This window comes from Melozone crissalis, unplaced genomic scaffold (genome assembly GCF_028551555.1).
Source record: "Melozone crissalis strain CALT ecotype California unplaced genomic scaffold, PUWL_Pcris_2 ptg000014l_1, whole genome shotgun sequence".
Classification (NCBI taxonomy): Eukaryota; Metazoa; Chordata; class Aves; order Passeriformes; family Passerellidae; genus Melozone; species Melozone crissalis.
In genome coordinates, this window is record NW_026535792.1 from 14,421,813 (window position 1) to 14,434,049 (window position 12,237).

Here is a 12,237-nt window from a genome sequence, read left to right on the forward strand (position 1 = left end):
AAATGAAGCCTTGCCATGGTAGGAGATATATATACACAATTATGACTATTTTCTAGTCTTACAGAATACAGATATTTTAGGATGCTTCCATGCAGGTCACCATACCAACTTAAGGGCCTAAATGCCAGCTATTCAGGCACTTATACAGTTTCAGTGCTTAGGTACTTCCTCCATCCAGCACAACGATGAGATGACACCTCCCTGTAATACTCAATGGTTGGGCAAGGCCACCTGAATAAATCTTAACAGTTGTTTCCACCCTCTCAGCAGACATTGAAATTAATATTTTGATATTAAGACCCCAAATTTAGGGACCAATTTGCCTGTGTTCACATTTCATTTAAATAAGCTTAAGTGAATGCCTACTCTTTCGTACCTCTTGATATTTCACATTCAGTCCTTCTACTATTTTACTACATAGAACTTTTTTGATGTGCACTGCTTTTGAGAATTTTAAATCATTAAATAACTGCATGAATGTGAGGATTTCTATTTTTAAAAATGTGGGAAAGGTTAATCAAGTTCTTCTTCAGCTTTGGTCACATACACAAGCGTAACCAAATGAGATTGGTCTATCAACACAAACCCCAAAGAGACCTTCTGCAATGGCTGAAGTAAATTCAGACATAGTGGTCTTTGCGTTTTAAGTACTGAAAATTATGGAAACCCAAACCCACATTTCTACTTCTCACAAAGCACTAACTCTATGTGTGCCTGGTACATCTGGCTTGAACCCCCTGAAGCAAAATATTCAGTAAGACAAAGATGTAGAACTTTTACTTCAAGAAGATTCAAGTGCTGATCAAAATACTTTAATGTAGTCTCTAAAATACAGAAATCTATCTGAGCAATGTAGAATCACTGAAATCAAATGGTACCAGAAGCAAGGGGGGTGAGGCACACCCAAAAACCTAAACTGAATCACATCCTTTTTGAAGTCATGTAATACATACTAGCTAGTAATGCCCAGAAAAAATTCATGCCTGTTTATTGCACTGAATTTCAAGGCACAAATAAAATTTATTAGTTTTTACAGAATTACTGGTAGCTCCAAGAAACTCAATGTTTCCCCCTAAATTAATGTTCTCTTCAGCAGAGAGACATCTATCACTATAAAAATTTGCCTGCTCCCAAAGAACATACCAAAAAGGAAACAATTCACCATTAAATGCATCCCAAAAAGAAAAAAAGTAAAGAAACCAATCAAAACAAGATGCTTTTCCAGTATTACCTATGTGTTGCCCAGAGTATTCTCATTGAAGTGACAATTTCCTCAGCAACAACAGAAAAGGTGTCCTGAATCCCAATGGACCAGATGAAGAAATCAGAGGTCCAAGATATATTTCTGTTGTTCTTCCTAAGGTCACTATCTCAAGCTCCAGCAAAACAGTTAATGGAACTAATTAATTCTAGCCTAAAATAGCTTTCAGCAGCAATGAGATTGCTAAAAATGGATCAATTTGCTGCAGAATTTGTTGAGATGCAGGCCTGGCTTTTCTTCTAATAAGTATGTTTACTCAATTTTCCCCCTAGCAGTTACCTCTGTTCCTCAAGGGAACAGTGTCACTGCCTCTTGTTCACACTGTTTTGGATCATGAAAGTTCACAGAAAAATTAAGAACTATTCCAAAAATATTACGTTTTTCCAAAAGGTTGATTTCTTTTAAAAAACTTAATTTTTTAGCGTGAGTAAAATCAATATTCGAGCTACAGCTAGTTACTGAAATGAGGAACAGAACTACAGTAATTGTAAAACCCTTCACCCACAACAAATGCAATGCAAACCTATTATCTTGAGTCTCTAGCTGCAGCAATTCTAGGCTGCGTTATTTCCTACTTGACATGAACAAGCTTCATAGTCACAGGTGGTTACTGTTTTCTGGGGAATCTGCAATAATGTAGTGTCACATCCAGCCCCTAAGCACATGCTAACGTGAGCAAACAAGAGTTAATTTAAAACCATGTTTTCTTCAAGATATTCGCTGTACTGCACATACTGCACAGGTGCGTGAAACCAACATTTCCTTGTCATTCTACCCAAGCTGTGTAAGACTCCCAAGTCCCCCATTATCTCCTCCACAGAATGCTCTTTTTTACCTGTGTGACTCCAGCTCCATGACAGAACTGTCTAGATTTGGTTCTGCTCTGAATATCATCAACAAAAACACCAAGTAAGTTACAACTAAAGAATTCCAATTCTTTTCATTGCACTTCCCACTCTAAGTAACTGGGTCAAACTGTGTGTGCTAAAGGGTACAAATCAGTCATACAGATATGGTGGGAAACAGCCTTCTAGGAAAACAAGACTACATTCATTTATTGGAATCTTATGTTAAGATGATGTTGAAGAAGAAGCATCTCCTTTGCAAGAACATGCATTTAACATCACTGCAGGAACTTAGTCCCCTTCAAAAATGTTCTGCTAAGCAATTCTTCCACTTTGCATTGTCTAAGACACCACCAAGGCACACTTGAAACATCTACAGAAATACATTACACTCATGTGCAAAGGCTCACACCCCTTTACAGCTTAGGGTACAGGGAATAAAGACGGGACGGGACGGGACGGGACGGGAAGGGAAGGGAAGGGAAGGGAAGGGAAGGGAAGGGAAGGGAAGGGAAGGGAAGGGAAGGGAAGGGAAGGGAAAGTTCCGGGAAGGTTCCGGGAAGGTTCCGGGAAGGTTCCGGGAAGGTTCCGGGAAGGGAAGGGAAGGGAAGGGAAGGGAAGGGAAGGGAAGGGAAGGGAAGGGAAGGGAAGGGAAGGTTCCGGGAAGGGAAGGTTCCGGGAAGGTTCCGGGAAGGTTCCGGGAAGGGAAGGTTCCGGGAAGGTTCCGGGAAGGGAAGGGAAGGGAAGGGAAGGTTCCGGGAAGGGAAGGGAAGGTTCCGGGAAGGTTCCGGGAAGGTTCCGGGAAGGGAAGGTTCTGGGAAGGTTCCGGGAAGGGAAGGTTCCGGGAAGGTTCCGGGAAGGGAAGGGAAGGGAAGGGAAGGTTCTGGGAAGGTTCTGGGAAGGTTCTGGGAAGGGAAGGGAAGGTTCTGGGAAGGTTCTGGGAAGGTTCTGGGAAGGGAAGGGAAGGTTCTGGGAAGGTTCTGGGAAGGTTCTGGGAAGGGAAGGTTCTGGGAAGGTTCGGGAAGGGAAGGTTCGGGAAGGGAAGGGAAGGGAAGGGAAGGGAAGGTTCCGGGAAGGGAAGGGAAGGGAAGGGAAGGGAAGGGAAGGGCCTCTGTCACAGAAACGTTTGGGACTAGAGGACTGCTTTTTCTCACAACTAGTTTCTTAAGTTGCTCACTAGAATTCTGCAGATATTTTACATATTTACACAGGAACCAAATTGATCTGCATGTTGCCACCTCTGCCTACAGTTCTTTCTGTGTTCATGACCTTGATAAGAATAAGCCAGACTACATATAAATAGCATCATCAACAGTGCAATATCAGTAACTAACAAGTCTGACATTTCTGATTTCTGCAAGGTCAACAGAGCATTTACTACAATTATAGGCACAGTTCTACTATGGAAAGAAAACACATTTTTGTTTCAAATTTATCTTTCCCTGTTATGAGATACATATATATGTATGTTTCAGATTTCCACTTCACAGGACTGGTAAAAATTACACACAAGGTAAACTACACAAAAACACTGCCAGTGAACTACTAGGATTGCTTGACTCTGGACACAACAACTTTAACCTTGGCCACATTTTCAATTTCAGGTTCTGTTAAAAATTCAATTTCACCAAGTTTGAACAAGCTCATTTTGATCTAGCTGTACACCATTTTTCAATCTCTAATCTCATTAAATTTCACAGACTGAGATGGTAGTAGATGGCATCCAGGATATTTTTTTTTTCTGAACTTTTGTAAAAAGCTCAAAACCCTAATGAGAAAGCTTAAGCATTGTGAAATTTAAACTGAAGTGAAACTAAATTGTATCTAAATTGTAAACATGAGCTGCTGCACAAAAATTCAAACTGGTCTCAGCAAAGGGTTAAGACTCAGATTCTTGCTTTCCCTGAGAATATTTTCCCACCTTTGTTTAGCTGATAGGCAAAGCACAACTTCCTGCAGACAAGTATGGTCAAAATATACATAAATTACACAAACCCAGCTTGTTATAGAGAACACAACACTGCTGTTAATTTGGCCTTAAGTACTTTTCATTAGCATTAGGACACACAAATCACATTAATCCTATGAAACAAAGATTTGCTACATAATTCTCATCTTAAGGTGGAGAATCTGGACATTAAAAACACATTTGGAACAAAGATGTATCACATGGAAGAGATGAGAACCAGTTGCCAGCAAGACACCCAAGAGAGGGAGGGAAGCCCCAAAACTACTGGGCTCCACCTTGGTTACAAAAACTGGTTCTTAACAGAGCTACAGCATCCAAAAAAAAGCTTCTGGGTGCAGTTTGCACACTCAGCAGACACTCAGTTCCCTTGTACAAGGTAGACTAACAACAACCAGAGGGTAAATGAAATATCCAAGGTCCCACAGTTGGTTGGAATAGGAATCTGCATCCACAGCAGCTCTCTGAAGCAAGCAGCAGCCACTCAGCCCAGCCCAGGGACTCGGTCTCTCCACGAGACAGTCACACAGTGGCACCTGCCTATCCCAAGAGTTACAGCTTTCACAGTTTTGGTCTAACACAGTGAGTCAATACTTCCAGCATATTTCAAAACAGAGCAGCTCCTCAACTATTTGCTCTGGGTCATTTATATCTGTGTGTGCAAGTGCTGCATAAAAAGAAAAATAGATACTACACACAACTACAGCCTCTATGGACCTTCTTCCCAGGGATTTATTTATTCATGTGACAAGTTTGCCTATCCCAGTCTACCAAAATTGTAATCTTTGCTTTAAAAGAAGTGCCTAAAAACATACTGGACCCTTTCCAGGCTCTAAAGTAATATTATAATGTAGTTAAATGAAAACAAAGCCTAAATACTTAATTTCCTGTAGATTTCCAAGATTGCTGTTTCAGTTTCCTGACTAAATAATAGGTATTTTGGAATATTCTGTTACAGTTATTAGCATTTTCAATTTGCTCCTAGAAGTCATCAAAACAAAATTAAGCATTAACTTACTCTTTGGCTCCTTAGTAAACATAGCTTAGGTCAGACAACATTTTGCAGCACTGTCCTTGCTTTCTAAAAATTCCTCTGTTTTCACTAAGACTTTTGGGTTACTGGCATCTGATAGTTTATTAGAATTAACAAAGTCAAAGCCCTAGTGCCTAAATTCTGAAGTTCCTGAAATTATTGAATTGTAATAAATTTTTCATTTAATCAGTGATTTATCAGTTTAAACAATAATTAAAATACTACCAATACTCACCTGTCATCATGTATAAGAGTATCGCAAAAAGAAAACGAAAGATGAAAAAACCTTTAGCTGTAAATACACTTAAATACACTTCCATGCTGTATTTCTAAGAACTGTGACTTTTAGATGAGGCCTGAAATATCACTAGCCAACACAGCTACCACTGCTAGCACAAGGGAGTACAACTGCAAACAAAGAAAAAACCCTGCTCTCCAGACCACAGATATCACAGGAGGCAGCATGGATTGAAAGTGACAGAGAAAGTACCAAAACAAATCAAATTAAAATGAATACTAATTCCATTTATTGTTTCAATTATTGTTTTAGCACTCACCTCATAAATCCTCCCACATGAAAGCCTTTATTTTTCCTCACAACTGTTCATAAATAGCCCCTCTTCTACTTCATGATCCCACCTGCCATGAGAACACATCAATCTGCTAATAAGCTGTCTCTACCATACATATGTCTTTTCTTTAATGTATAGTAAATTAAAGTTTTACTGCACATTCCAACTCTACTGCAGGTTAAATTCTAGTAACTGACACCATGCAAGCAAGCAGAGAGAAAGTACACAACCAAAGGAGAATTCTCATTAAATATGTGATATACAAGCTTGCTTTAATGCTGTACAATTCTTTTTTATTCCCCCTGCTCTTCTTATGTTTATGATGATAAAATAATTTGTGACTGTTTAAAGTGACAGTCTTCTAGTATGAACATTAGCAGACAACAATAAATTCAAGAACAGCTTCTTCATTTTTATTTTGTGCACGGCATAACACACCACCCCCCACACTGAGTTCCCCTTCCCAGAATTTTTCTGGGACAATGGCACAAAGCTGATGCTGCCCATTCAGAGCCTCTACTGTCACAGAACACAGGGTCAGTGAGCCAAATTCAGATGCTCCAATGTCAACACCTGTCTGAGGGGGTCTGCTGACAATCTCTACTGTCAGGCAGCTGACCAAGGATCTTTTTAAGCATTCTGCAGAGAGGAATCTAAAAGCCCTTTTTGGAAGTCCCAAGCTAAGCACCACAATGAGATGCTGAAAGTTAAATGGCTTGAACATTTCCAGGACAAGAAACATAATTCAGCCAATTAACAGCAAAAGGTATCATTTATACTGCAGGAGTAATTGTGAAGTTTTCAGCCCTCTTCTAAATAGGAGAACAAGAATGAATATTTATGCAGCCAATCCCTTCTTAATAGATTTCTCCCCACTGCTGGCTTGCCCAGGTGTTTAACAGATCCCTTCAATGTGAGTTGCAGAACGTTACTTCTGCTGCACCCCTCTTTGTTTCTTTACAATAAAATCTAAATTACTTTGTTTCCTTCTGCTATTTAACCTCAGAAGAGGGGTCCTGTACTAGCTACATGACTCTCTTTTACAACTGCTTTCCCAAACTTTCATTGAAATCAAATGTATTTCAACTGGTTGAAATTTCTTGGTTTTTTTTTTTCTTTAAACTGCTATAATCTAACACAAAACAGGTTTGGTTCTACTGGTTACCTAAAAGGCATAAACTACATCTTAGTAATTTCTGCATAAGAGACATGACATCAAACCCTTCACCTCCACCATGACACAGAGTACACAGCTCTTTGTTGGTTTCCTCATTTGTGAATGCAGGACAGTGCTGCAATCTGTCTTCCTATGGGCTACCATAGCTAGTTTTGTTCGAGTGCATCCATGAATATTTGGCAAGGGACTGAGAAAAAGGAATAGCTAAGATCACATTTATTTTCTGTTTTTATCCAAACTCCTTTTTTCTTGTCTGCATTTAATTTCTCCATCACAGAAAGCCAGTATTTCAGGAAAAAAAACAGTCATCATGAGTTCAGGGGTTTTTATGAACAACCATGTGAAGGGACTGGTGTGTCACTGAATGTGTCCTCATGAACACTCCCAGCCTCCTTTTATCCACTATCCCACAGGACTTCATCTTGTTTCTTTAAAACTAAGCTGGAGTGATCATTTAATTATTCCAACCTAGGGAATAATTAATTATTCATAAACACCTGACTTCACTTTCAATCTAATATACATCAAACTGCTTAATCAGAAAAAACCAAGGCCCAATAACATGCAATATTTTTTTTCTACTGCACTGCTATACCCAGCATTCTTGAAAACTTCCGATTGTTTTTCAGATTTACTTTGGATTTATCATTTTCAATATCAATTTCAAATTAGTTCAAAGAGAAGCATAACTCAAGGATAATAAAATTCCCTAATTGTGTCAATTAATCATTAGAGAAAACAGCATTTGCTTTCAGAACAACTTCTCTAGTGATACAATTAAGCTCAAAGCTGGGATTTATTTTCTACTGTCAGCTAATCTATGAAGGCAAAGGCATACTGCAGATGAGGATTATATTCTACCTTTTTATAAAGACAAACCACATCTGAAAAATTATTTTTAAAATTGCAGAAATAAGAACAAAATAAAGGTCCACAACACTCTATTACTTTGCTGTATCTCAAGCTGCTTCTGATAGGCAGGTTAGACGTTCCTGACCACATCAGACAGGAGAGCAGAGTGTGGAGCACAGAGGGAACCAGAATCTGGATTGGCCATTCTATGCTGCACTTCAGCACCTACTTTTGCTTCAAAGCAAAGCAAACCTTTTCCAAGCAATGTGCTATGTATGTATGTATGTAGCACACATAAAAGCAGCTAAAAACCTTTTAGAATGAAGATATTTTGTAATACTATTTTGGTTGGTTTGGTGGGGTTTTTTTTTTCAAATGTTAAATGCCATTGTAAATAACATCTGATCCTGATAAGGTCTGTTTTCCTGGGTCATTTATAGCAGAACTATAGATTCAGACAGCAGCTCCATGGAAGAGTGAGGAGCTCCATCCTTTACACTGTGAAGTCTTTTCCAGAACAAGAGACTGCTGGACAATAGGAAAAGAACAAATATGCAGATCCAGTGCTTAGTCATTTTGTCTGAACTTGAATATTTGCTACTCGCAACCACCTACCACCAGATTTCACACCAGTTCAAAGGCAAACTTAAAACAAGAATGTCATCTATAGTTCTCTTACCTGGACATTAGCACACACCAGCACAGTTCCAAATAGGAGCTCCTTGCCTCATCCTGCTTTTCTGATGGAGATTTGGCATGGTTGGCTATGCTTCCTAGAGCTGACACAAGTTACCTCTCTAGAAAGTTTGCAAGGTTTTCAACAGCTGATGCATTCTTTTTGTTTTAGGCAAGTAAAATCTCTATTACCAATCATTTTGCTACTTAAATTACAGTATGCAACTTAACTTACACAGTTGGTCTTAAAAATGTGTAGATATTTTTCTATTAACGTCAGCAGCTAGCTGGAAGACGAAAACAAACTACATTGCAAGAGAAAATATAATATAAATATCAGGAGACAGAAAATAATTGTTTCACGCACCTTTGAGAGGTATCTACAGTTCCCAGCCAAACAGAATTTTGGTTGGAATGCTGAATGATCCTTTGTAAAGCGCGCCCCCGTGTGGTAACTAACAGCTCTGCCAAAGCAATTTTTTTCACAGCTCCCAGGTGACGTTTCTGTCTCCAAAACCACCTCGAGTCGGGGCTCGCACCTGCCTAGGTACTGGGACGGCTTCTCCGAGTGGGAGTGTCCCAGACACATGCAACAACACATGCTACATTCTGCCCTAGAGGCACTTTCTCAATCTATGGGCAAGGTCAGAATTATTAAGAACATTCTTTTCTCATAGCTTGTTTATTAAAGTCTCCTCAGTATTCTCTCTGCATTTTTCTTCTAAGATTAAAAGTTACTGAGTAGCAGCAGCCCACTGTCTCCAGAAGAAATGTAAGGATACACACAAAAGAAGGAAAAAAATCTTGAAGGAAGAAAACAGACACTTCTGACTAAATAGCAAATTGAAGGAAGTCCCATTGGCAGTCACTCTTTAATTTAATAGCACTGTCAAAGTGTAGGGTTAGAAGAGGAGTAGCAAATATATTTACAAAAACAACATCTACTCAATAATACTGAAACATATTCCAAGTGTGTGTCTTAGGAATAACCAGTTGTGACACCAAATAAAAACTACAAAAAACCAGAAGTGGAACTCCATAGGACTGTCACGGAAAACATTTGTTCACTTTAAAAAATCCATCAGTAATAATATTGCTCAAGTGTGCAGAAAACCAAACTTACAGAGAAATAATGCAGCTGATTTTCAATATCATTGTTCTACTTCTTTCTTCTGCATAGGTAGATTATCACCCCATTCTTCCTGCCTTGTCTTGTTTTATTTTAAAAGTATTTAATAATTTAAGAAGTTTTAATTTAATTAGGATTCAGGAAATACATAATCATTTCAATGAAAAGTGAGTTTTTGCAGCACTTGGGTTAGTATATGTGCCAGTTATGACAGTGTCACAGACAGACAATATGTTCTTATAATTAAATACTCTAATGTGTTGGGCTTTTTCACTTCAAGGTTTTTTAAGGACTATTTCATCTCATATATCATATTCTTTACTATACTTCTGAATAATCTTTATTATTTCAGCATTTTCCATCTTCTTTTTCCTCTTAAGGTAAGCTGAAAATACTAACCAAAACAAATGGTCCTGGGAACAAAACAGATAATGGTTTGTAACATAGGGATATTACTGTTCTGGTAATGCAAAAAAATGTCCAACAGAGGGTGACAGAGACTATATGTTTGTAAGACACAATTCAATTATCAGTTTTCTGAGTCATGGATCAGAAATGCAGTTAAAACAAGTTTCTGGCCCTTTCTGAATTAGACTGAGATCAAGGAAAGCTTTAAAGCACAACCAACTTCACCCAGATCTATCCTGCCCACAGGAAATTCAAAGCTATGGCTTTGCTTGCACTAAGAAACACAGAACAGAAACAAACATGGCATTGTCCAGATGTGCACAAGTAAGAGGAATTGGGACATGCAGAGGACAAGGCTGTATTCATCAGTGATTTCCCCTGGCAAACCAACTATTTAAACTGAACTTGACCTTTCACTATTTGAGTTCATGAGTCACATCTGAGCCACTTCTGCAGCTTTTGCCAACACATATAGGAAACATCAGCCAAGCGTCAAATGCCCCTCGCTAGGAATTTATTTCTTTCACTAACCTCACTTGAAAGATTACAATTTTTTTCTAAACACTGTAACATTTTGTTTAAAATTGCTACCATCTTGCAAAGAGTGTATTTATTCATTGCAAATGGAATCTACACAGCAGATGGCAAAAAGTCAACACAGCAGCTCTTTCTGAACCCATGAAATGTAACCACTCAATTGTTTTCTAAGAGAACATCACTGCTGAGTAAAAGGAGAGCCAATAAGACCTGAGGCAAACATGGCCCAATCAGAAAAGTTTGACTACAAGCAGCTATAAAGCAACCCAAAGAAACCATTCTGTTGCAGACCCTGAAAAATATCTTCACTCTAAAACTGAATAAAAAAAGATATTGTATTTCTTTCTTATTTAAGCTTTCAATCTTTTTGCTCTGGTTCTTTCAAACAACATCTAATGCAGAAAGTAAAATATGTTGAAAAAGATCATGGGCACACACCTTAATTGGGGCTAAAATCCTAAATCCATCCCTTCAGCACTCCTTAGTTTGTTCTCAGTAAACACAAAAGTTATTAAGAAATCCCCCAACCTGCAATAATAAAAGCGAATGTTTTTCACACTTACTTTAATACAAATAAAATTTAAGAAAAAGAAGCAAGTTTAAGGCAGCATTGCCCAGGTTTGGGCAGCTGGGGCAGCGTGCCTTACCTTGCACTGCCCTGCCACGCAGATGGCCGTCCCGTTGGGCTCGCAGGGGGTGCCGTCGATCACGGTCTCCGCCTGGCGCACGTAGAAGCGGTAGCCGATGGCGCGGCAGTTCAGCTCACACTTCTGACTGCCCTTCACTGTGGACACAACGCAAAGGCCTCGTTACAAAGAGCACAGCAGGAGATTGGGAAAGGAAAAGCTCCTTAAACGAGCGGTAAGGTCCGAGGGGAAGAAACAAATATGCAAACAATGCATTGTAAGCGACTGCATCAAATGAACGGTGATTAAGAATCCAACTCCGAGGTAAGCATCCCAACACACCTTATCACAGTGTAAACAGCACCTCCATTGGTAACAAATGACACTTCCCTAAATGACCAAGAGTGCTTTTAGTTCCTTAAAAACATTGCCCGGTTCGTCTTCTTAGAGCATAGTGACATGTTATGGCATGTCAAAACTCCTGAGTGTCAGAAAAATGACACCATCATCAGAAGGGTGTGCATCAAATCAGGCTCGCTTATACCAGTCTGCTCAGGGCCGTTAGGTATACAAACATCCAGCACTGAGAAACATTTTAAACAAGATAGATGCACATTTGTAAAAACTCTATTGTTTTTTCTCTTCATTTTTACAACTCAACTCAACTCTTATTCTATTCCACTAAATTTCATTTTCAAAATTGTATAAAATACATTCTCATTCAAAACCCTGTGATTTCTGCTGACATGCAAGAACCAATAGGAAATCTGTCCACTGAACTCTGGGTGAGAGGAACACCGAAGACAAGAAGCAAGACATGTTATCTTCCCCTGTGAAAATCTGTTCCTGGAGCAGATACAGTCTAACACTCCCCACATCTTATGCTATCAGGTTTGTTAACACACTCGTGTAGCCTTTCTGTTGCAAATCATCTGTCAGGTCAGAGTTGCTCTCAGCTTATTACCATTTGCTAACTGACATAACAGTATCTTCAGCTTCTTTCCAACCCAGAGTAGTGCTGATACTCAGTGGCAGCAAGGTCCAAACAGAAATCTTTTTTTATGGCAATACTTTCATTGCTGCCACAACAATGAACCAAAATTCCTCTCACTTCATAAAGCTTCAGCTCATCCCCTATACTGAAACTGAAAGCTGC

General features: G+C 39.1%; 1 protein-coding gene across 1 annotated transcript in view; it reads right to left on the bottom strand.

The window, feature by feature from the left end:
- Nucleotides 1-12,237, bottom strand: part of THSD4 (thrombospondin type 1 domain containing 4) — a 213,842-nt gene that overhangs the window by 115,275 nt on the left and 86,330 nt on the right. The window contains exon 6 of the mRNA XM_054272475.1: nt 11,103-11,239. Within this exon, the coding sequence (XP_054128450.1) occupies nt 11,103-11,239 (137 nt within the window). The remainder of the gene's footprint in view (nt 1-11,102; nt 11,240-12,237) is intronic.